At 35.8% G+C, this 26,929-nt stretch overlaps 2 protein-coding genes across 2 annotated transcripts in view; both read right to left on the minus strand.

The window, feature by feature from the left end:
• Positions 1–220: 220 nt before the first annotated feature.
• Positions 221–11,340, minus strand: LOC139970229 (ADP-ribosylation factor-like protein 1). The gene is made up of 6 exons (XM_071975870.1): positions 10,979–11,340; positions 9,864–10,001; positions 9,334–9,415; positions 8,603–8,714; positions 7,764–7,942; positions 221–5,979 (listed from the first exon to the last, which is right to left on the minus strand). Exons 1-6 carry the CDS (start codon positions 10,980–10,982, stop codon positions 5,949–5,951), a joined length of 546 nt encoding a protein of 181 aa, XP_071831971.1. The 5' UTR covers positions 10,983–11,340; the 3' UTR covers positions 221–5,948.
• A 2,316-nt stretch (positions 11,341–13,656) lies between these two features.
• The window catches only part of LOC139970195 (uncharacterized), an 84,531-nt gene continuing 71,258 nt past the window's right edge, over positions 13,657–26,929 (minus strand). Inside the window, exons 3-9 of the mRNA XM_071975833.1 lie at positions 26,539–26,579; positions 22,687–22,770; positions 20,104–20,194; positions 19,674–19,749; positions 18,674–18,688; positions 17,957–18,058; positions 13,657–16,293 (exon numbers count right to left, since the gene is read on the minus strand). Coding sequence (XP_071831934.1) covers positions 16,167–16,293; positions 17,957–18,058; positions 18,674–18,688; positions 19,674–19,749; positions 20,104–20,194; positions 22,687–22,770; positions 26,539–26,579 — 536 coding nt within the window. The 3' untranslated portion in view covers positions 13,657–16,166. The remainder of the gene's footprint in view (positions 16,294–17,956; positions 18,059–18,673; positions 18,689–19,673; positions 19,750–20,103; positions 20,195–22,686; positions 22,771–26,538; positions 26,580–26,929) is intronic.

The raw sequence follows: 26,929 nt of genomic DNA on the forward strand, positions 1-26,929 counted from the left end.
TTTTACCTCTATTGACCGTAAATGACCAATCACCTTCACAGAAAACCATAGCTTTTTATGCTCAACAAGATGGATCCACATACCAAGTACGAGGTTAATCCACCAGTAACTTTTTGAGTTCCGTGTTTACAAGCTAGTGTCACATACATACACACACACTATCACCATAGGATAGATTCCAATTGCCTGGGCAAGGAATAAAAAACCAAATAACAAAAGATAACATAACAGATTGTATGTATTGTACCAAGTTTAAAGTAGCGTAATTCACCATTCTTAGGTAAACCACTCTAAAATAATGTATACAGACACAGAAAATGTTGGTAAGAAATTTCAATAGACCTGCATTAAAGAATATTTAGAACCATCACTTCGATTATACCATCAACATTTAATGCTGTCCTTCTACATTGAGTTGCCTTCATAGAAACATTATAGAAAATATGAAAATTTATCTCTTTTCTAATTTTCATTCAAATTCTCCAGATAGTTTGACACCTGTCTGGTTGCAGTTTGTTGAAATCATTAAAGTGTTAATTGCTTCATCATTGTCAGATGGAGTGAAACCAATTTCACCAGATGAAATATAAAGGTGTCCTTTTTCTTTCTTCGTTTTCTCTCTTCTTTTTTTTTAACATCGGCAGAATGCCACAATCAAACTTCAATATAGCATTTAAACAAACCATATTCATTCCCTTCCTCTACAATCACTTCTAAACTAACCTAAATATTAAAAGAGATCAGTACTTTGCATTGTGTTTGCAAAATGGTGATATTAAACGGTGTGGCATTTGAACAATAATTAGAATCTTATAAATTTTATCTAAAACAATAACCTTCATCTCAGGCAAACTCTTTATCCTTAGGCATTGTTGTAAACCAAATGGGAAACACAAAGGAATGATAAAGAATCCACATTCCTTAAGCCTCTGCTAATATTTGAAGCAAATTTTTAAATAAAATGGTAGTTTCAATAATTTATTTTTTAAATGGAACAATGCATGGATACAGTTGTACAGGTTTTACGTACAAATGAAGTCCTTTACCTTGACACATTCTTAATAGCTTTTATCTTCTTTCCAGTAAATTAATACCACTTTATCAATTTATATAGACAGAGCTTCCAGTAAATTAATACCATTTATCAATTTATATAGACAGAGCTTCAATGTCTTCTCTAGCAGAACCACGAATATTGGCCAAGTTTTGCCAAATGAGAAAAAAATCATATTACCTAAGACATCAGAAACAATTGCTGAAATTAAAGTATATCAGATTTCATACTGCCAACCAGAGTAATTTAAAATAGCCAAATTTGACAAGAGAATGAAAAAGGAAAAAAGACAAAAATTGTTTGTCTTTGCAATAAAAAACAAATGAAAAGCATTGTCACAAAGAGATGTGAAATAAGAAAATGTTGCAATAAATGCATTCAGTATCACACTTTTCTTAAACAAAATAGTAACATAGTTATAGTTCACAGTAAGGATGTTTAGCAACTAACATGGTGAAGGTGTTAACTTGTTCACTGTTCCTCCATGAAGACCATAGCCTCACATAACAAACACAGAATCTTTGTTACAAAGTGTGTCAACGTATGTTGATATGTTTGTGAACAGTGCACACACAGTGACATGCACATAACAAGCTCTGTGACACAAACTTGGTTTGCAGGATAAGCAAAACACTCCACATAAGTGTCTAGATCTTTAATGGGATTTCCATGTTGTAGTCGATGTAAATCTAAAATTGACAAGTAAAATATCTCACACTGTTAGTTGAATACCCCATCTCAAATCTTCTGCCTATTAAACTATGTTTGATTGAATTGATCCTATTTTGACTTACTCCAAGAAGTGGATCTCAGTAGATAGCATGTGATGTCATCAGGGTAACTGCTCTTTAACAGCTTTACCTAGGCTACATTAACTTTAGATTGATCTATCCTTGAAACCTCATACATTAGAATGTTTGCTTTGCTGTCAATCTTCTCTGTGTATAGAAATGCAAGACTTTTTTTGTTCTTTTCTCTTTGGATCAAAGATTGAATGATATAAAGACATTTTCAACTCCATTGCCCTTATGACATCATTCACTATATTCTTGCCAGATGCATTTACAAAACATCACCAACTTTAGGAACATTCATGTTGTTACAACACAAAATGTTATGGAGATATAGTTCTCACTAAGAGATTCAGAAAATATTGAGTAACTCTCCTTAGCAATCGACGTAATGGATCAATTAGTACCAGTAGCAATCCCTTCATTTTGCTCATCTACTGTACCTTAAAGTTCTCTTGCCACAGTCAAATATGTCATTTAGTATTACAAACTTACAATGTGAGGCATGCGCAATGTATAAACCATACAGTATACATAGTACAAAATGTGCCTTATGCACATTTGGGATATTGGCACAGTGCATGTGGTATGCACAAAGTACCATTGCATTTGTAGCATTTATATGTCAAATATTTTAAAGGCTAAATTCAGAATTATTTCAGTATAATTTGTTACAAACTTTTTGTGTTTGATATTCCTTATTCCCTATGTCGACTGTCTTACTGCATATGTTACACTGAAGTATATCATAACTGTTGCTTCAGATATTTTGGCAATATATCTCAATTACAAGGTCAAAATACTTACAAACATTGAATAGACTGAGAACTTATGCCGAGACACTCAAGGGCAACTTTCTGTCGTAAAACTGAGGAATACTCAAGACTTCTACTTCCACAGTTTACAAAATCTGAACATTCTGTGGAAATTCAAATATTTGTCAAAATGGAAGAAATTTATAACAGTCATTGTAGACCCTTTAAAAAGTGACATGTGATATCTGAGCCAACCACTCATGAATATTTACAATAAATCAATTTAATAGAAATTTAGAAAACTGAGTATTTTCTCTACTGACAAGACAATGGAACCACTTGCATTAAAGTTAAACTCCAAGTTACAAATTTATTATCATAAAAAAAGGGCAAACCGATCATGAGGGATGAGTTTCCTGATAAAAGCTGACAAGAAGGTTACAATTAACCACTGACATCCTCCACATAACTAAAACCAAAACCTACCACCACTAACCAATACCTTCAGTCTACATTTTCAAGTTTTTCTTGATTTCAGATTTAATAACTCAACTTAAATGATATCCAACATCTGATAGAAAATAATAATTATGAAGACAACTTAGGATGTACAGTAATCACATTACAACCAGTTTCTTAATTAGTCCCTTTCAAGTAAAGAAACAGTTGGAAAAGAAGGTAATTTTGACCTTGTTAATTCATCACTGGCACTTATATGTGAATACATATTGCAAAAATTACCAACATTCACATTTTCCAGTTATTCTTGTAGACATTAAGATTACCACTTTTCCAAGGAGAGAAATTTGAATTGTATTAAAAGAGAATCAAAGAAAAAATTAACACGTACATGTTACTTTACTTCAATATAGCCTCAAACGAACCTTTCCAATTTTGTCAAATATTGGAAAGTTTGCTTAGTGCTGCTTACACAATGAGCTGTATGATGTGTAACACCCTATGGCATGCAACAGACGTCATAAATAACATTGAAAATTCTTACACAAAATTTGAAGCCAAAGTTACTCACAGTTTTAGTCACAGTGCTGGCAACATGTTTTAAATTCTTGCATGCATTAAAGAACATATATTGTTATCAAATATAAGATAGTCAAGACATTTATAAAGTGATGATTATACTGGAAGCCCTGATGTAAATAAAATGCATTAACACTTAATCACATATTGGTTAAAACTCAGGCTCACCACAATATACACTATTTAATATATTCCAAGTAGAAATTCCAAATAAAACACCCTTTTTGGCCATGCATAACATGTGTAAATATGAGGCATGGATAACACTGTCAACAGACGAGGGCAGCAAACTATAAGGTTTGAGGGCAGCAAACTTGACACTCAACAGGACAACATTGTGTGAATGTGTTTAGGATATACAGACACGTGCTAGAATAAGATTATTTGTGCCTGGCTAGGTAGTAACAGTAACATTAGGCAGAGGGAGCAAAATGATACTGAAGACAACATTGTGTGAATGTGTTTAGGGCACACAGACATGTAGAGATCAATGTCTACATGTGCTAGAATAAAGATTATTTGTGCCTGGCTAGGTAGTAACAGCATGGAGGTCTGTTTTACCTCCATGGTAACAGTAACTGTGGATACTAGGCAGAGGAAGCAAAATGATACTGAAGACAGATGGCAAGGTGAATACTGAACAATTCTGTTCAGAACAGCAAGTATGGCTGTATAAACCTGTCCAGGGTAGATGGACAGTACTACTGTATATACACATGATAAGGCTGGTAAATACCAAACCCTATTAACATAGCCAGTGGTCAGGCTACAAAAGACTTACACTGTATCAATCTGCCAATGTATCAAAGCAACCATTAGCTGGTCAAAAACTCTCCCACTGACATTTCATAATAGTTGTACAACATGTGTCCTTTTATACAACTAAGACATCCACCCCTTAGTTGGTGGTTATCTTATATAACCATTTCTATGCTGGGTGAGCCAGTCAGAGGCCACTGTACCTTGGATGCAATAAAACCTCAATTTCCGTACATACAACCCATATAGCTGCAGGGAACTCACTCTAATAATTTTCTGTGTAAATATGCAGTAGAGCCATCTAGGAATACCATTATCTCAGCATAAGAAATTAAATACTATCAGTTTAACACTATCAGAAATACTGTTTGTTAATATGATTGCAACAGTAACAATAACAAAGAAGAATAAGACAAACTAAAGAAACAAGATGATAAAAAGAACCAAAACCTGTCACTTAAATACACAAGAATTAAAAGCAGATTTGACATAGGACATATAATTTTAAAGTGCTCAAGACAAATGCACAAAATGAGTGGTGAAGAGTCACTGATATTATTTAACAGCTGTACGTTAGATTTGTTTGATACTGATTTTGACAAAAACACAATGTCAAACAGAACAGCTGCCAAAAAGTGTATGTTGAATAGAATTGATATAGCAATGGATTAACATGAACATTTAGCTATACGGTGTTCAGTATTATGTATGTTCACATAGGGTGTTCAGTATTATGTATGTTCACATAGGGTGTTCAGTATTATGTAAGTCATCATAGGGTGTTCAGTATTATGTATGTTCACATAGGGTGTTCAGTATTATGTATGTTCACATAGGGTGTTCAGTATTATGTAAGTCATCATAGGGTGTTCAGTATTATGTATGTCATCATAGGGTGTTCAGTATTATGTATGTTCACATAAGTTCACAGAACACATCTTGGTTGATTTATTAGATTAACATGAACATTTAGCTTTGCACTGAAGAGATGACATCAGCAAATCAACCTTCAAGAAGCATTCCAAGCATTGAGGGCGCATATTTTAAAGGTTTAATTCTTGAAATTGATTACCAATAGGAGCATGTCTTAGCACATATTTCTTTCTACTGAACTATGACATATCAAAGCTAAGATTCTCTTTTAAGTCGATATAACTTTTGTGTCCGACAAGTTTGACGTAATGAGACTTATTTCACTTACATGCATAGTTGCATTACAGGTGTTCTATATCTCAGCTGATCAAGGAACCCAATCAATGTGGAATATTCAACACAACACGTGGAGCTAAATAATTTGACTCCATTTGCTTCAATTGTTGGGACATTTTTCTTACTTTCTTTCCTTCCTTTGAAATTAAACTATACTGCAAGACAGTCCTGTCCTGAATTCTGAGGTAGTTGACACTACCATAAAACACACAGAATCTGCTCCTTGAAGAGGAAAGGTCACTTTATAAGAAGATGTCCAACAAGATTTAAGCTGCTCAGCTTAAAGTTGTACTGAAGATACCTGCATCTTTACAAAGACTATGTACAGCTTCCGAACCTTTGTTATTGCCCAGTAGCCAGCTGTTTGGTTAACCTGAGAAGTAAACAAAGATTCATAGTAGTTAATTAAAATGTTATGAAGCTATTCACACACCTTTAAGCATCCTCTTAAGTAAATTTTTACATTTTTACCTTCAATGTTTTAGATATTTTAGCCTTTAGACGATGAAGCTCATTACCAATCTACAGTGCATTTACAGATCTAGAAGATATGCTACAATAATACTTCCAAAAAGAAAACACTACTATAGAAAGACTGTGCGGCTGTCATTCATCTTAAGCAATGATATATATAGCAATAGCAATTATGCATGTAGAAGCATCCTCATAAGCAGGCAGATGAATTTAAAAAAAATATTGGCTGTAAACAAATTTTTTAACATTAAAAAAAAGCATTTGTACGACTCTAAAAAATAACGGGAGTAAAGTTTAACGTTCCAACTTGAACAATATATTGTAGTCTTCACCCAGTCTCTCTGTGGTTGACCTGCCATTTATTCATTGGCAAGAGAACAGAAGAGTATTTGTAAGCTTGTCTATGTATCCATCACATTCTAAGTCTGAACGTCCAACTTCCTGACTGGCAAATTGCCAGTAAGCTAGACAACCTGGAGCACTAGTGAAGTTAAATATTATTGCTAATTTACAGACAGTGGTAGACATCAAATTGACCTGCTTGTGATTCGACTAGTCATATATCATAGCACATATGTTAGTTGGCTGAGATATTTCTGTGACATCCAGGGTTAGGTGTCAGCATGTGAAAAGGCTTCAAGAGTAGTAACATACTGTATACATTACTGCAGGACTGCCAAGCGGGCCAAAAACCCAGTCTAACACGGCCTAGATTACTAATGCAGTATGTTTGAATTTGCACACAATTTCTGCTGTTGAGTAAGAGAACACAACAAAAAACTTTGTGCATTGCAGCAGCATTCTGTACTTTAGAGATTTTTGTGTATCATAATATAGTTATGAACAGATATTTCAAGGCTTGCTAATTTTGATCAAGAATATTTAAAGTACTAGTACAGGAGTCAGTGGATGAAGGGTGGGATTATATGGTGCTGGATTGGTGGTAATATAGGTACTGCACAATAGTAGAGATGATTGGCAACAGTACAACACTTTGATGGGATAATTGGATTATATTCTCAGACACTTTTAATTAAAACTTGTGCTGATGTGTTTAATTTACCAGTTTTGATGAGTATTTCAAATGTTATTTTTTGTTCTTGTTCAAGCCTTCAAGCCTTGTACTTTTCACTCAGCGATTGTAACTACATGTATGGAAGAATAAGGTTATTTTACATGTTCCCTAAATTCATGCACAATGTTATACATACGTAGCTGCACTGATAGACACTGAAGTTGCTGTGTTCATTACTCAACTTATTACTACTTTTTCAATTGCAATTTAAATATCCAATGTCTTTCCTTTTTCAAAATTCCCACAGTGAAACTAAGAAACATCAAATTTGTATTTTGAGACATTTTCATAGATCATTTCACCTATTTAACAGAATTACACAATAAACATCAACACATGCGCAAAGTTATCAGAAAGTTTCCTTGCTTCCTTCGAGTTAAACTCCCGACCTTTATGTATAATTCTTTTAATTTCTTCCATCGATGGAATCACATTGCTAAAGGATAGAACTAAACAGCTCAGCTGGACGTGGCAGATCTGATGTGCAGAGGTAGATGTAAATGTAGTTTCTCCTGATATCGACAGCTATTATGTATACCTGAGTTTCTCCTGATACTGACAGCTATTATGTATACCTGCTTATGTGTACGTCTATTATGTGTACTCACCAGTCCATGGCTTCTGTCAATCCGTCACCTTTAACTGCTGATGTTGCAAATATACTCCACGTCCTGCTCTTTAAAGCTGTCAAACCTAAAGCACTTGTGACTTCTGTTTTCGAAAGGGCGCCCTCCATATCCTGTTTGTTGGCAAAAACGACTAAAATGGCCTTCTTTAATTCTTCTTCCTGCAGATAATATATAAGGATGAATAAGGATGAATAAGGATGAATTGGTTAAACCGTTCTGTGCTGTTTTTTATGTTGGTGTATTCTGAAAGATCTTTAATGCAGTTGATTGTATTTATAAAGTCTCTCACCAACTATACCTACTTGGACAGAAAAAATTATCAATCTAATTAGCTTAGTGTATTAATGTCATCATTTCATGCCTAAAATTTCTACAAGGGGTAGATTCTACAGACCCCCTACAAGGGAATCAACTTCAACAACATCCAGTATCACACCCCATCCTGGATCCAGCCAGGTCACAACAGATATTCAATGTCTTAACAAGCACCAACAAATATGCCCAATGTCAGCCTAACATGCTTTCACAGCAGATACAGTATACCAAACCTAAGCTACCTCGAATATATGACATATCAGGACTGAAGTTATATTTATCATTAATTATTGAGCCTAATCCCCTGATAATTTCACATATAGAACATTGTCCTGATAAGTAGAGTGAATCAGATGGTAAGTTGTGTATTGTTGTTGCTTTGATAACGGGACGCAAATTTTTTAATAAGAGTTAATAATTTATTTTGTGAAGATTACCAAATTCATAATTCTCTTTTCTACAGCAAAAACCGCTAAGAATTAGCTAGATAAGAGTTAGCTTACCTCTAACATTGAAACTAACTCTGACTTGGATATTCCTAATCTGTCTTTATCACAGCTGTCCACAACATAAATAATCGCATCTGTGTTAGCATAGTAGCATCTCCAGTAGGGTCTGTCAAGAAATAAAATTAGCAAAGAGAAAATTATGCCAGACATGCTCCAGGATAAGAAATTCTCCAAAACCTCAGGAATACATATAAACAAACTTCAGGAATACATATGAACAAACCTCAGGCATGTGCTATACATACTTGGTGAGTTAACATATAACACCATGGACCCATCAAAACTGAGATACTTCCTCCATGAATACCAGGTTGGATTGTTGCCATAAGGTAGCATCTACCTCATGTGCTATACATGCTTGGTGAGTTAACATCTAACACCATGGACCCATCAATATCACTCAGATACTTCCTGCATGGATACCACTGTTGGATTGTTGCAATAATTTTCATACAATGGCAGCAAATATTACATGATACAAATATTTTGGAGATGTGTGGGCCCAGTACTTTTCTGCCAAAAGTGGTTCCACTGGCATGTTTTAATTGGGATAGTATAAATCAGTTACTACTTCTTTTGCATGAATTGCAAAGTATGATGATAAACAATGTCAGGTTTCATTGTGAGAGGAAATGCCCTATTTGTGCATTTTTATGAGTATATATACTACCCTAGTTGAAATTAACCTTTCAGTATATTTAAAAAAGTAAAACCATTCATATTACCTTATACTTGTTTGGCCACCAAGATCCCATACTTGGAATTTCAAATTCTTGTAGGTTACAGTTTCAACATTAAAACCAATTGCTGTTGAAAAAATAGATGAAGGGCATCTTTATATTAAATCAAAGAAAACAAATTGAGGATTCTGATACATGTATCATATTCATAACACTTAATCCTATAGTAATGCTCTTAGTAGACAAATAGCAACTAAATGGTTAAGGTTAAATGTATTTTTTTCCCTTTAATCACTTAACCATCTCATTCTTTTATACCATTGCAGACAGAGATTGCAGTGAGCCCAGACACATAATGAAGATTAGGGTACAGGTGGCACAGGTCCTAGACATATATTCACTTGGATAGAAGTGCCAGCAATAATGACACAACACCAACATTATAATCATTCCTCTAAACACTAGTTGGTCAGAATTTCCACTAGTGGTATCAAGCAACACTTCTCAAGTGAAAAGTCAAAGTAATACTTTGGATCAAATTTAATGTTCCTCTCCTCAAAAGAATGGTTACTTACTTGGTATTGTAGTGACAACTTCACCAACTTGTAATCTGTAGAGGATGGTTGTTTTACCGGCACCATCTAAACCAAGGATCAATATTCTCATCTCCTTGGATCCAAATAAGGATGAAAAAATAGACGAAAATACCCCACCTGTAGGGAAGGACACAGAAGGCATGATGTCATACCACAACAGATCATCAATTCATGCATTATACACATACTGGAGCAGTGGAGTACATTTGCAGAATCACAAGGTCACACAAACAAGTGAGGCTATAAGAAAAACTGAAAAACTTAAACATGCCATCACACTGTATGACCAAGCAAAATTAAAATGCCTCACTTCATTGTATGAACATAAACAATGATATCGAAAAAGACAAAATTACATTCTTTTAATTTCCACAAAGAAGCACACCATATCATTGATCATGTTTACATGGTCATAGCAGTTAATAATGATATTGCTCTTGTTTGTTCAATACTGGACAGAAGTTAACACCAAAGTGCATACCCTGCATTAGCTAGGTCTGCCAACTGCATGCCTAGCAATACATAGCCTACAATAAAATGGAACTGATTTTATGACTTCAAGTGGAGAGGAACTAGTAAGATAACTAAGAACACACATAATTTATGTTAATATAAAATGGAACAAGAGCATGGCCAATGCTTTTTCATTTAGATCTTCTCTGTGATCTAGCCTCAAACTCAAAGGGCAGGCCAGACTACTACCTTACTCCTACCTCACTTGGTTAGGCTAGGCCTAATCAGGCTATCCTGTGAAAACTCAGTAGCCTAGGCATAACCCTGTGATACCCTTTCCTTAGGCCAGGCTTGCAGGTAACTTATTCGATTCCTAGTCTGACTTATGACCTGAATGCCTAAGCAATGCTTAACTCAGCCTTGGCTTGTGAATTGGGCACAGTATAAGGCCTACATTTGAATGGGCTAGGCTGGTCCTTGGGTAGCCTAGGCCTATAGTATAACTTAGAAAATGAACAGTGTAAAAAAATAAGTAATCACAACCGTAGAAGTGTTGCCTAAGAAGACAAACACGTAATAGACTTCCAGAGAAAATGCATTATCAAAGTTAACTTGTTATGGCCAAAGTCTGGTTTACTTACCCATCGCAATGCAGTAATGATAAATTCTATGTTGAAGACGGCCTTAGTTTAGGTTAGGCCAACGGCGATCTGTCACAGATGCAGGTTATGTAGATATTCAAGAATTGGAAACCTCTGTCAAGACTCAATAAGGCTAACTTCCATGAACCATCCTTTGAAAATGTCTAGATAAATGGCTGATTTTCTTGTTCGCTGTCTTTGATAACAGTGAAGGGTCCCCTAACTACAAACTTGGCACACTTGTGTATGTATTTACGCTGTACGGTTTCGTCGTTCGTGAAAGCGTTACCGCTTGTTAAGTTTAGAAGATTACCTGTACGTAAACACTGTTGACAGTTATACTACAATACTTTACAAACGTGGAATATGAGTTAGGCTTCAGATTTGCAATGTCCAACGTGTCCACTGATACGTTTTCAGTACGGATGCCTCTTCGTGCCAGATCGTATTACTCACATAATTCGTATGGTAGTATTGGAAATCCATACAAAACATAATGATTAGGTTGGGATTTAGCGAGTGTCTATGGGCGGCTATTATTGCATCAAGGCAAATTATATGAATCTACATATATCTATATATATATATCTATATATGTAATTATACATTAAATGACTTTCGAGTTGGTTAGAATCATGTTTGGTCTCTAGAGGCAATTATGTCACCAATACAGAACTAGTATTGTTCGCATTGGCGAAGCCAGGATTTTTTCACTGGGGGGGGGGGCGCTGGGGTGCTTGACCATTTCCTGGGAGGGCGTCTTGTTACTATCTAAGCGGAGCGCCACCATGTTGGCGCGCAGCGTAACCAAATTTTTAAGCTATAAAGCCCTCCTAGATCGTCGGATATGGCACTTCCCGGGCATTTTAAGCATGGGCGTCGATCCGATATGAAACGTGGGGGAGGGGGGGGGGACGTAATCGATTCGAGTATTCCGGCCGCAAGTACTATCTAAGCGGAGCGCCACCATCGGTTGACGCGCAGCGTACCAAAGAAAATTTCAGATTTCAATACCTGCCAGATCGCTGGAGATGGCACTTGCCAGGCTGGATAGCAGCCATCTAGTTGCGTGATTTCGGGAAAATGACAATTTCGTCACTCAGGAAATCTGCAATAAAGTTCATGCGGCCTTAATTTTGGTGGATTATTTCTGTTATTAGTGATTCCAATTGACATGAGCATTAGAACCCAGTGTAAGTTGACAAATGATGCGGCGAACTGGAAACCCCAGCCCCATTATGCCCTATGTTTCAGGATAGAATACCCCTCATTTGTTCGAACCCATGACAACTAACAATCTGTGAATAAATTTATTTCGAAATGGGCACATTATATTGCATCAAGTCGGTCAAGGAATGACCCCAGAGCCTCAGATATAGGCCTACAGGAACGATGTCCCAAAATGTCCTAACGAACTTTATGTCAAACTGACATCAAAGATTGCATCTGAAACATTATTCGGGTGATAAACTGATTCTCAGCGATAGTATTGTCTTTCTTGAAAATTTGTTTTTTTGGCGGTTTTAAGAGCATCAGGGTACGTCCCAGAAGTGAAAACCCAGCCTATGCGCTATGTCACGTCCGGTTTTTCAGCAACTATAGCCTACTGCCGGTCCGCTGTCGAAGGGTCGTTCATGAGTGGTTATCATGGAGATTCGAGACCATTCAGACCAATGATATATTTTTCGAACATGACACCCAAATTCCCAGTGGGGGGCGACAAGCTTTCATGGGGGGCTGTCGCCCCCCACGCCCCCCTTGGCTATGCCACTGATTGTTCGATACAGGAGGCCCAGGTTCGAATCCCGGTAGAGGCTGGAAGTTTTTTTCAGTTTCTGGATTTTACAACTCATTCCGTTTTCAATTATATATATATACATGATAAGACATACATATAAATATAAAAATAAAAAATGATTTGAGGTAAAACAGCCAATGTTTGGTTTTTGCTGAGCTTTCTAGGGCTATTTTTGCTCAAAAGCTCTGCAAAAACCGAACATTGGCTGTTTTACCTCCCATCATTATTTAATTCAATTATTGTATCACTCGAGATCCAGCCTTTCTCTAAATGCAGCATAATTGTTTAACAGTTTTTTCTACACACATACATATATATATATATATATATATATAGAATGAATGTGTACCAGGTGGTATCACAGGATATAGAATATATTCATAAAGATCAGCATACCAGAAAAATTCCACTTCACAACCACTTGCTACAGATATCATACTCCTGTAGTTGTACTTTTTGCAAGTTTTATCGATACAATTGTAAACACAGATGCAACATGATATATGCACATTTTGTCGGGGCACGATGTGTACCAGTTTTGAGAAAGGTTTTGAAATGTTTTATTCGATCATGGTAATATTCATCATATCATTTAACAGTCACTGCCTCACATTATTTGAAACAGGCTATTCAAACTATTGTATATATTATGTCGTTATTCATCCACTAGCAATAATTGATGGGAAAAGTCTAATTTTCTGTAAGGGGGGGGGGGGGGCGTGTCCACTGTGATCGTCACCCCAGATAAATGAACAAATTGCTAAAAAGGTCTTTCTAGATTTAAATAAGGCTCAATCTGAATGGAATCAATGAATTTTATTGTCTCATTCGTTAGACTTGACATGTTAATTTCAAAAATAATGACACAAACAGAAGGATATAGAAGTAGAATGGTGGTCACAATATTTTAATTGAAGTCACTGTTGATTATATACCTAATCTGAATAATGACAAATGATACCTTAGATGATAACTTAAGGTTAATAACACAACCGAGAGATGTTCCTCAGTATAGATTTTTGTGGTGTTTCTGAGAAGATGTCAAATTAGCATGTTTGCTAGACTAGGTGTTCCAGCCACTTGAACTAAAGAGCTTCCAAGGCTGGCTAAATATGCATTTTCTCAATCTATTAACTTTGTATAGTAACCAGAACTAGCAACTGTTTTTAACCCTTCTACAAGTATCAAACTAATACCCTTGCAATGATTTATCATTTTAACTTTAAAGCAGAAAAAGAGAAAATAAAAGTCAAAGTAAGTACAAGAGAAAATTATCTACAGCAGCAAGAAAAATAGAATTAACCTTCAATATTTGATGACACTTTTTAGAGTAATCCTTTACTTCAAAGGGTTATTATTCTTTTCAAAGAAAAAATCTGTTAACTACATACAATTTAGCCAAAACCAATTTGAAGGATTGCAATATTTACTCAAGAATGGTGAAAGAGCATTAGAATTAATCTATAGTTTAGTTTGCAAAGTTTTATAAAAAAAGCTATCTAAAGTACTTTCTTCAATAAGGAAAATTAAAATCTTGAGATGCAAAGCCACACTTGTTGCAGAATAACCACTGAGATTCTCCGAAGGTCAAATTTCATCAATATTGGTCTACAAAATATAAGAATATCTGTCTTCCAAGGAGCATTTTAAACCAACAATTATTTGTGATTTATGTTGAGTCTTTTTTAATATATAACTAAAATGTTGAGTTACATCTTTCAGGAAAGTGTACTACAAAAACTTTAGTATACCACCTGGGAGAGGTGAGGAGGGGGGGGGGTGAGGAGGGGGGCAGGGTTGTTGGGAGGGGACCAAACTGAAGAACTTTAAAACAATGCTTCATGCAAGAAACAGGTATTCATATATGAATGCAAGTAGGAAATGGCATCAACAAGTCTATGGTCATGAGACTTGACTAATACAAAGTATTTTCATACGCAAGACATCCATTGACCTCCCATGACATGTTTACTATCACTAATAATGCCATTTACTAGAAATACTAGTACATCTACAGTCATTTCACTGGGAAAACAAACTGGTTTTCAGGCAACATTTCAGTGGTTTAATAGGACATTACAATATGCTAAAAAATGGCAGAAATATTTCAGTTTTGTTCCCCAAAGGTAGAAGGGGACAGAAGACACATGTTTGTAGAGTGAATTTACTAAAGTACATGGTCTTCATGAGTAATTTAAATGTCATTACATTTATTTAAAGCTTATGTGAGAAGAAAAGCTAACCATTATCTATCAACCATGTGAAAGAGGAGCTTGTGATGAACAACAACCACCAAGAAAAGCAAATTATTAAAACATATACAGTGTTAGTGATTACTGAGTAACAAAGCATACAAATCAAAACAAATAAAGAAACAAGGCGAATACACAACCGACAAGCTGCGACATGTATGTACAATCAAATCTTCACATTTGTTTCTTGTCACAATGAAGTTTTTGAAACTTTAATTGCCACACATACTTCCCCGCAGTCACAGAGCTACCTGTATTTCTAAAAAAGATTGTTTAATGGCAATAAAGGAATCCTTTCAAGCATTTGTGGATTGTGAGTTATCCACCTTACATAAATGGCACTTGGTCAAGCTAGACTAAAGCAAAATGTCTATTAAATTTAAAGCTTTTTCTTGTTTCAAACTGTGAATGTCTGAGGAGAGATATTTTCCTGCTTTTCATTTGGAGATATCAAACTAATTACCAAATCAGTGATGCAAAAGAAACATCAGTAATAGTGAGAAAGTTTGAGTGAGAAGTCTGCTATATTTCTTCACTATTTACTATGTTTTGCAGTTAATTATTAGTGAATTTAGTGACAAAGAAATTCAGTAGATGGGGCCGGGGCCCTCTCTGGGTTCTTATAACGCCTAAAGAAATGGGCAGAAAAAGTAAAGAAATTGGAAATGACTTATCTCATTATCCTGATAAATGAGAAAGCAGCATCACTATCAGTATTGAAGGAGATGATTGTAAAGCATCATTATGCATTCAAATATGAAGTTCTAAAGATGGGACAATATTTGGGTTTAATTTTTAATTTGCTCAATCACTGTGAATGGGCCGAAAGTTTAGCATGCAAAGCACATTGTCATGATTGTGTGATTATTTACCTCACAATTGTACCAACACATTATTAAAGAGTAAGGGATCGGCTAATGGAATGCATAATGAGGCTTCATGATGGGAATTACAACAAGAAACAGCTTCAATGGCCTGCACAATGAGTTTATTTTCAAAATTGTAAAAGTGTACAGTTAATCAATTTAAGTCAGTTGAATCTCACACCAAGATGAGACATTTACTCTAGGGGATGTTTGAGATGGTGTACTTTAGGACTTTTACTATCATTCACACCCAGGATGCATTTGACCTTTACCTAATCGTCCTCATAACCATTGGCATTTTGTCTGTGTCTACCATCTGCCCCATCGTCACGACCTCTTGACCTTGATCGGCTGCGATTCCTGCTCCTTGATCGGTCTCGCTGTTCCTTATCTGGAGATCTGTAAAATCAAGATCAAACAAAATGTAAACATGTAACGTGATATTTAAAATTTGATCAAAATACAACCTTGGGTAGAAATATTGCTTTCCTCTGTGAATCAGTGAGTTAAATACTATAAAAGCACACAAAGTTTTCAATGGAATTGCCGTAATGGCATCATTCACTATGGTGTAACAAGATGCATTCACAAAATACCACCAAATATGTAAAATTCATATCTTTTTCAAACAAAACACTTTTGGATGTGATTTTTATCTGAAGATGCAGACAATTTCCAGCAGTTCTGTAAAACAGTCATCAGAACATTTAATGTACAGGAAATTGCTGCCAGACAGGTGGTATGCATAGGTACAGGAAATTGCTGCCAGGCAGAGGTGGTATGAGCAGGTACAGGAAACTGCTGCCAGACAGAAGTGGTATGAGTAGAAAAAGGAAATTGCTGCCAGGCAGAGGTGGTATGAGTAGAAAAAGGAAATTGCTGCCAGGCAGAGGTGGTATGAGTAGAAAAAGGAAAATGCTGCCAGGCAGAGGTGGTATGAGTAGGTACAGGAAATTGCTGCCAGACAGAAGTGGTATGAGCAGAAAAAGGAATTTGCTGCCAGGCAGAGGTGGTATGAGTAGGTACAGGAAATTGCTGCCAGACAGAAGTGGTATGAGTAGAAAAAGGAAATTGCTGCCAGGCAGAGGTGGTATGTGTAGGTACAGGAAATTGCTGCCAGACAGAAGTGGTATGAATAGAAAAAGGAAATTGCTGCCAGGCAGAGGTGGTATGAGTAGAAAAAGGAAATTGCTGCCAGGCAGAGGTGGTATGAGTAGAAAAAGGAAATTGCTGCCAGGCAGAGGTGGTATGAGTAGGTACAGGAAATTGCTGCCAGACAGAAGTGGTATGAGCAGAAAAAGGAAATTGCTGCCAGGCAGAGGTGGTATGAGTAGGTACAGGAAATTGCTGCCAGACAGAAGTGGTATGAGTAGAAAAAGCAAGTATATTCAATGCAGCAATATTCATTTCCACAGGTGAAGTTTGAGGGCATTTATGAATTACAGACAAGGCATTAAAGGGCATCAGTTCATAATAAAGCATACTAAACCTTGCTACAGTTTCAAACACTTTTGTTTGGAGGTTATAACATGCCAAATTATTCTAAGATAATGAGTAGTGTTACATTAAAAATGTCATAATGATGTTTTGAATGTGAAAGACAAGTGCTTGTTGAAGTCTGATCATCAGAGACAAATTTTTAACCTTTTGGGCTTTTTTTTTTTAATTTGTTGCAAATGTGTGATTTGAAAACATTTGTCAGAAGAATATCATAGATTTATACTTCTGTCTGTAGCACAGAATGTGGTTGACTGATGTCAATATTGCTGTAGTTGCAAGACAAGAATAGGTGATACTGCCATGGCAACATGATAAGATCTGCTTATCTGTTTCCATTTTCTAATGAGATATGCAATATTGCAACAATGTTTCTGATAACAATACTGATATAATATGCATCATGTAACTGCACTAAGAAGAATAGAACTATGTCACACATCATAGCATGGAACATGTTGATCATTCACCTTTAGGACATCTTTTGCTGATTTAACAATTTTAGTACTTGTTCTCAAATTCAAGCCTGTAGTTAACTCATGAGACTAATAGTTCCGTTTCTCACCTTGAACGTGATCTGCGATCAAAGCTACTCTTTCTTTCACCACTGTCACTGCGATCTCGGCTTCGTTTTCTGTACCTCTCCTTGCTCCTGCTACGGCTGTATCTGTGACAAGAAAAGAAATCATTAAAACTTCTTCCAAAGTGATCAACTTTCACTGTTCAAGGAAACTGGACAAAGAATGTTCACTTTGAGAGGTGAACGAACATTCAAATCTGGCTTAGCATAGCTTTGAAGTTGTGTTTGCCACTTGTTCGCAATTGTTGTAAATAATGGAGCACAGAATAGTAGTAATGAAGAACATAAGCAACTACAAAAGTCAAACAATATGGCTAGACATGCCAAATGTCCACAAATGTTTGGTATTTAAGTATTTACTCAGGCCTAGAGCTTCCAAAAATTGCAAAGCATATACTTAGGCCTAGCATCACTTGGAAATAGATACAAGACAAACCTTGGTTTTTGGCAGGAAGTTATAAAGTGAAATAACAGTTGATTAAGGGCAAAAATAAAAAATAATCACATAGCTTGAGTAATAAACAGGTGTACAAGTGGATCAGGGTTGTGTGCCTAACATATTAAATGTCTGCTGTGATCACAGGGAAGCACACTACGATACAATGAGTGTAATATTCTGCTGGATTTTGCATAAAAACACTGATCTTTCATATCCTGAATGTTAGAGATAATGCAAATCAACATGGACTGTGTAGTACTCACCTTCTCCTTGAAAATCTAATAAGGGATAAAGGAACATGAATACAATAAACTCACATCATTGCAAATCATTTCAGTTTCCAACTATTTTGTGTTTTCTTTTACTTTTACATTTTGACTGTACAATATTTTTAAGCTGTTGTTGGTAAACCTATATTTGGCTGAAAATGTAAATGGTCCGATGAAACCTGCATCACCTATGCTGGTGTGAGCAACATTCTTGTGTTATGTTTGCTTGTTGCATTCAATGAACCAACTACTATAATTGAGACTAATTTGCTTAAATTTAGCTTTCATATTTAATGTGCACAGGCTATTTGAATATTTCTCAAGGTATGCATATAAATATGAAGAACATGAAGTTAAATTGTCCAATCCACTACTGCACTTAGATATGGCAGCTAACACTTTGAATATGAAAACCTACATAAACATATACAATACATAAATTATATTTTATTGGAACCAAGCCAGTCTGCATGTTTTTGATGAACATTACATATTGCAACTATTGCAGCAGTGCATGTTGGTGGGGTTCCTTTTAGACCCAGATGCAACACAAAACTCATTGGCAAACATAAGACTTTTGTGGCCTCAAATGACATGTTTAATGGTGAATATCATGAACACCTCAAGAGCTACAGAAACATTATGAGCACTCAAATGTTTCTTCTATATTTTATAAACTATAAAATGTCAAAACTAAAATGTTGCCTAAAGTAATCCTTCAAAACTCTCTTGAGCCAAAATGGCACCATATGCACCCCACCCCCTCCCACTGCCCCTCCCAGGATTACATTTTTCATGCCCAGCCAGATAATACAAATGAAGTATGGCTTACCCTGAAACTGTTCAGGGAATGTTGGTGGGGATCAATTTAAGACTTAACTATGCATGTCAATCATACACACTATGAAGATTTGCATTTTGAAACAGCAGTTACATTTTGATGATGAGATGTTTACAACAAGAAAACAGAGTCATTCCATCAAAAGTAACTCACCCGCCACCACGGTCACCACCACCGCCGCCACGCCAGCCACCACGTCCTCTACCTCTTCCTCTGCCTCCATCAAAACCTGAAAAGAAATGTCAAAACTTTGTTAGTAAAATTTCATCATTACGATAGTGAGAGAAGCATTCTACATAGGTGCAAAATATTAGTCTTACCTTGATAATGTCACTGTTGTATGATGAATCGGTTGCCCTTATTAATGTATGATGATTCAATATTCAAATTACCAATTTTAAAGTTTCCTTTATGGATAAAAAACCGTTTTGGCCTTATTTTGATGAAAGCTAGCAACGTCTTCCCCGACATCTCATAGGCATAATATCTCTCAAGATATTTATGCTAAAGTTGACTTTACTTCTGTTTTAACCTACTAAAACACTTCCATCAACAGAAGTTCTTTAATGAGATATATACTTACGAGACCTCCCATACGATTCTTGAGAACCTCCACTTCTGCAGTTTTTGGCAAAGTGACCATGCTTTCCACACGTATAGCATTGATCTTCACCCTAATAGAGGATTAACAAAAAGTAAAAAGTACAGTCAAACACAAAGTACACAAAATAAATGATAAAAGGCAGGCTAAAATGGCCATTCATATAAACTTTAACCATAGTAAAGGTGATTTCACATAAGAACCAACATTTTTCATGTTTCATTTCATTTTTGAAGTCTGCTTCTACACAGTACAGTATTTGGCAGTTCATCCTTTTTAAGTTGGCAAATCTTTGACCAATTCTTTGTTTTCTGAAGTAATCAAAGAGATCCTCTAAATTTGAGGAAGTAATCAAACTAAGAGATCCTCTAAATTTGAGGAAGTAATCAATGATATCAAATGAATGTGACATATTTGTCAACCCAATCCTTTGGTTACTATTATTCTCATGCAAACACACAAAGGAACACCACTTGAATGTGAACTCACTTGAATGTGAACTCACTTGAGTGTGAACTTAATTCATTATTTCTAATGAGCTGTATGTTATGAGTTATGGGATAGTAACTTTGGCTTACAAATGTTCTGAGATATACTGGAGAGGAATCACACTCCATCTAATGCAATACCTGAGAGCAAGACTTCAGCAAGGAAGACCTTCAGCATAAAAGTAATCCTCATATGCTGTCGACCGTTACAAACCACTTCTACCTGTCCAGGTTTCATTTCTACACATTTAATTTTTGAGAAATGACCCTGAGCAATACAGTTGAGGTTCATCAGTTAAACAACTAACAACTAAGGTGCCTGCATAACTATTAATTTATCTACTACTTACAAATCCTCTTTTAGGTTAATGGGCCCATGTTGGGCCCATTCCACCTGTAACAACTAAGGTGCCTGCATAACTATTAATTTACCTACTACTTACAAATCCTCTTTTAGGTCCATGGGCCCATTCCACCTGTAACAACTAAGGTGCCTGCATAACTATAAAGTTATCTACTACTTACATATCTTCTTTTAGGTCCATGGGCCCATTCCACCTGTAACAACTAAGGTGCCTGCATAACTATTAATTTATCTACTACTTACAAATCCTCTTTTAGGTCCATGGGCCCATTCCATTTGTAACAACTAAGGTGCCTGCATAACTATTAATCTATCTACTACTTACAAATCCTCTTTTAGGTCCATTCCATCTGTAACAACTAAGGTGCCTGCATAACTATAATTTATCTACTACTTACAAATCCTCTTTTAGGTCCATGGGCCCATTCCACCTGTAACAACTAAGGTGCCTGCATAACTATAAATTTATCTACTACTTACAAATCCTCTTTTAGGTCCATGGGCCCATTCCACCTGTAACAACTAAGGTGCCTGCATAACTATAAATTTATCTACTACTTTCAAATCCTCTTTTAGGTCCATGGGCCCATTCCACCTGTAACAACTAAGGTGCCTGCATAACTATTAATTTATCTTCTACTTACAAATCCTCTTTTAGGTCCATGGGCCCATTCCATCTGTAACAACTAAGGTGCCTGCATAACTATTAATTTATCTACTACTTACAAATCCTCTTTTAGGTCCATGGGCCCATTCCACCTGTAACAACTAAGGTGCCTGCATAACTATTAATTTATCTACTACTTACAAATCCTCTTTTAGGTCCATGGGCCCATTCCACCTGTAACAACTAAGGTGCCTGCATAACTATTAATTTATCTTCTACTTACAAATCCTCTTTTAGGTCCATGAGCCATTCCATCTGTAACAACTAAGGTGCCTGCATAACTATTAATTTATCAACTACTTACAAATCCTCTTTTAGGTCCATGGGCCCATTCCACCTGTAACAACTAAGGTGCCTGCATAACTATTAATTTATCTTCTACTTACAAATCCTCCTTTAGGTCCATGGGCCCATTCCACCTGTAACAACTACTGTAAGGTGCCTGCATAACTATTAATTTATCTACTACTTACAAATCCTCTTTTAGGTCCATGGGCCATTCCACCTGTAACAACTAAGGTGCCTGCATAACTATTAATTTACCTACAACTTACAATACCTCTTTTAGGTCCATGGGCCCATTCCACCTGTAACAACTAAGATGCCTGCATAACTATTAATTTATCTACTACTTACAAATCCTCTGTTAGGTCCATGGGCCCATTCCACCTGTAACAACTAAGGTGCCTGCATAACTATTAATGTATCTACTACTTACAAATCCTCTTTTAGGTCCATGGGTCCATTCCATCTGTAACAACTAAGGTGCCTGCATAACTATTAATTTATCTACTACTTACAAATCCTCTTTTAGGTCCATGGGCCCATTCCATCTGTAACAACTAAGGTGCCTGCATAACTATTAATTTATCTACTACTTACAAATCCTCTTTTAGGTCCATGGGCCCATTCCACCTGTAACAACTAAGATGCCTGCATAACTATTAATTTACCTACTACTTACAAATCCTCTTTTAGGTCCATGGGCCCATTCCACCTGTAACAACTAAGGTGCCTGCATAACTATTAATTTATCTACTACTTACAAATCCTCTTTTAGGTCCATGGGCCCATTCCACCACGATCCTCTGACCTTCTACCTCGCGGTTGTTCTCTCTTCGGATGGCATCCTAGTCAAAGTGAGAGATTTACAAAAAAACAATAATTCCATTGTAGCGATTATTTGCAAAACTAATGAACACAAAATCATTCTAGAGTCACAAATCCATGAACCTGTATAAGTCTCCCTGCTGAAATAGGGTCACATGTTGGATAGCACTGCATCCTACTTCTATATACAGACATTCCATTTGTATGTCTGCTAGTCACATATGATCAGCTATGTAGTGGTTCTGCTGACACTATTTGTATATTTCATTTATCTGGATATACTCTTCTATGTATTTCTTCAATCATTGGTTTTAATTTAAGAACAACACTTGTTTATAATGGTTTTAGCTCCTTTCTAGTTTCTACACATTCTGTAAATATTACAAGTATGTTCAAACGACAACTATAATGTTGAAATATAATGACAGAGCATTTAGGTTTCATTATTTGCTGAACATTAAACTCAGACATTAAGTGTTACTATTTAGTAATTTGATACATTTTTGCATAGTTGATGTTTAATTGGGCATGGACTGCAATAGTGGTAAATGAAACAAAAAATGAACAGAATAGAAGAAAAGGAACTGCAGAAATGTTAGTAAACATGTAGAAATGATGAAAAAAGACATTGATTAAATTGAAATATTATCATATGCACCAGTAAGTGAGCTACCAGCATTGCTACTTAAAGTAAAAAAAAAAGCAATACATACATCATTTGATTGTGATATTGTACAATTAGAACAACTTACTCAATAAAACAACTAATAATATATACCACTGAAACTAACTAAAACTCTAAACACAGTATTGAGCAAATTTCTCCAAGCTATAATAAAACTAGATCAATTTACTTTGAAAATACCACGTTTTTGTTCTTTTTGAGAAAATTATCCAAATTTGGTGACATTTCCTGATGTAACTACAGAAAGAACTCTGATTATTACAATAAGATGATCTGACAACTGAATTGTTATGACCAGGTAAATACCTTTAAAGTATCCAATGCTAGATAACTCATTAAACACCTTTAAAGTATGCAATGCTAGCTAACTCATTAAACACCTTTAAAGTATGCAATGCTAGATAACTCATGAAATAGTACAGAAAGAGAATCTATACCCTTTACGTCGTCATAACTTGCGCTGTCTTCCGTCGATCGGGCTAATGTCATGTTTGTGTCCATTAGCTTCGACGTGTCATTTTGAAATTGAAATAGCGCGGAGCTTTAGGCTTTTCTGGGAGTCGATGTTCGCAGACAAGGCTATGAGCAGGTCTCTATGAGTAGATCTCTATTTCAGGAACACCCATTCACTTCAGCCATTTTGCTTTTTTGGTTGGACACAAACCAATATCATGGAACCTCGACAAGCAGGCATAGAGTGGCATAGAGCAGGCATAGAGTGGGTGACACCCATTTCGGGAGCTTAGATCACTCTCCATGGGCAGTCATGGAATAGTAGCCACATGGCTGGCCCCACAACCGGGTAACAAATCAAGCTCTTTAGGCAAACGTAGCAACTTTGGAACTCTCCATGGGTGGTCATAGTGTATCATTGCATACACCCAAACAAGGAAGAACTTTGGCACTCTGTGTGTCAAGAATTCATCAATAAAAATAAAAAAACACAGTTATTACCAAAGAAGTAACTAAACATAATCTGACAGCATGCACATACATCTACTTGGCAAAGATGTGTTGCAATAATATGTTCATGTCACCTACAAACCCCTCTTATACATTCAAACTCTAAAACAGAAAGTAACTCAAAGTTAGATGAGAATGTTTATGTACAGACTAAAAGCAGCTGGTTGCATAAATCATATCAATGATATTTCTTTTCCGATCATGTTCACTCATATTTTTATTTCTGAAGAATTTCCATCTGCTGAAGAAGAGGCAATAATCTGTTAGTCTTGGCAGTTCACCACTGTCCACATCCGAATATGCAAAATATGTAAGACCTAGAAAATCTCCTTAGACCAGAAAGTTGCAGGCTTGTATCAAGCGTGTAAGCCTCTTTTCATCTAGTCAAGGTTTCATAAACATTTGTTATGACATTGATGAAATACCATAAATTCTGAACACAATATATGTCTTTCCATAGTGAGAGACATAAATTCTGAACACAATATATGTCTTTCCATAATGAGAGACTTTAGTTTCAATGTAACCAGCTGCTTCATCATGTACAATATGAAAGAAAGAAAAACTCAAGACAGAGATTCTTCCACTACTGTATGTATTCAAAGTCCATCTGCATATATTTCAAATGAACGTGCAATCAAAACTCTCTTTCATAACAAAATTATCTGACATATCAGGTTTGAAAATATGAATATAAAAACACTACTTTTGTTCTTTCATTCCATACCAGTTGCTTGTGTCAATCTGAGTAATGAAAGGGCAAATGTTTTTGGCACTAATTTATCCCTTGGACTATCTGAATTTTCTTATAAGTCTGTGACTAGTTTTATTGAAAATAAAACCATATTTTCATTCAGGGTTTCTCTTAATAATATTGTTTTTCAGGTGGAAGTCTTGGCTCACAGAGCAAACCAGGTATCTAATACAGTAAGCTTCTCTGAAGACAATGTCCGGCATACTCTCCATAAACTGTGTAAGACTACAAACACTATAAACACAACACAGTACAGACAGTATGAAGCATGACCCTGTACAAGACCCTGTACAAGACCAAGACCAGTACCCTGTACAAGACCATTTCTGTCCATCATTACAGTTCACTAACATGTGACCTATTGCATACATATACACATATATACTTTAGGTACAGGATAAGTACAGTATCAAATGTTCAGTTAAGAAATCCACACACTACAGTACAGAGCAACAGTGTCTGGATACGGAATAGATATAGAATACATGTACAGTATGATGAGATAAGCCCCCCTTCACATTCTGTACACTATCAAATAGTTAACGTCTTATTTGATCAACACAAAAACAAGAAAAGTATTAACATCCAAAGTAGAATAAAGAAATGAATATTTGTACAGTTTTTTGCAATGAAATGACAGTCAAAATGGAATATAATACAAGCTATGTACCAAGAGACATTATGGCTCTGTTCACTGTAAGTAAACATGACCCAGCCATAATTGCCAGCTACAGTACAAATGTTGAACAGCATGATCTGTTATCCTTGATCACTGGGCACACAAACCTCTGCATATTTATGATTTCTTTTTCATAAACAAATAAAGGTCACATCATGTTCCTGAGACTGACGGACAACTTCTAAACATAGGAAATAACATCATCATAACATTCTTTGGTCAACACTCATTAATTCATTAACGGTCCTACAATCAACAACACTGTTCCGCAGAATTACCTTTGCTTCTTATAACGCAGTGGATCTGAAGTGCACCTTTACTGTAGATCTTTGACATTATACCAGCTTTGTAAAATCCTTCACTCAAATCCGAAACTTTCAACAGCAGTCCAAGGAATAATTTATGTTTACTTTTCCATACCAACTTTGAGGTTTGTGAGCTTTGTTTACTATGGAATACTGAAAAACATGAAGGTTCTGTGCATGCAAGTTACAAACTGATACATCTTTGTATATATGCAGTATGTTTATCAAGAACACAGCCATGTCTTGCAGTATTATTCTAAATATATATACAAGATTGTTGTTGATTGATTTACCTCAAAGGACAAAGCATCTTCCCAAAAACTAATTTTCCTATAAATACTTTTAATAAGTTTTTGTCTGTATTCATGACTTTTAACAAGAAGATTATAAAAAAGGGCTTACTTCTGCATCTCTTTTGTCATCATAGTCAACAAAGGCGTATGCTTTGAAATAAGAACAAAGACAATTAAATGAAGAATCCGTCAAGTTAATGAAAAATTGAAACTATAACTTGCTCTCATATTTCTACACTCAGCATAATCAATTTTGTAGCAATGGGAAATCTTAAGCAACACTTGGAACTATCCGTATGAATTCATTCTCATTATGACGTTTCCAAACCAGAGTGCATAAAGGCATTGTGGTTTTGATTAGTGTTCGACCGATAATCGGTTAGACAATCGGCATCGGGCCGATTATCAAACAATCGGTAAATAATCGGCAAAATCCATTGCGCTACCGATTATTTGGAACCGATTATTACATTCCACATAAAGGATTGTATTTTTCCGCG

Source organism: Apostichopus japonicus, chromosome 7 (assembly GCF_037975245.1).
Source record: "Apostichopus japonicus isolate 1M-3 chromosome 7, ASM3797524v1, whole genome shotgun sequence".
In the NCBI taxonomy this organism is placed as follows: Eukaryota; Metazoa; Echinodermata; class Holothuroidea; order Aspidochirotida; family Stichopodidae; genus Apostichopus; species Apostichopus japonicus.

Bases quoted from the DNA above. Each gene is read 5' to 3' on its own strand.
- LOC139970229 (XM_071975870.1), bottom strand. The intron at 9,416-9,863 runs GTAAGTAACCAT...TTTTTTCAACAG, and splicing joins AGTTGTCACTACAATACCAA to CAATTGGTTTTAATGTTGAA. The intron at 7,943-8,602 runs GTAAGCTAACTC...TATTATCTGCAG, and splicing joins AGTTAGTTTCAATGTTAGAG to GAAGAAGAATTAAAGAAGGC.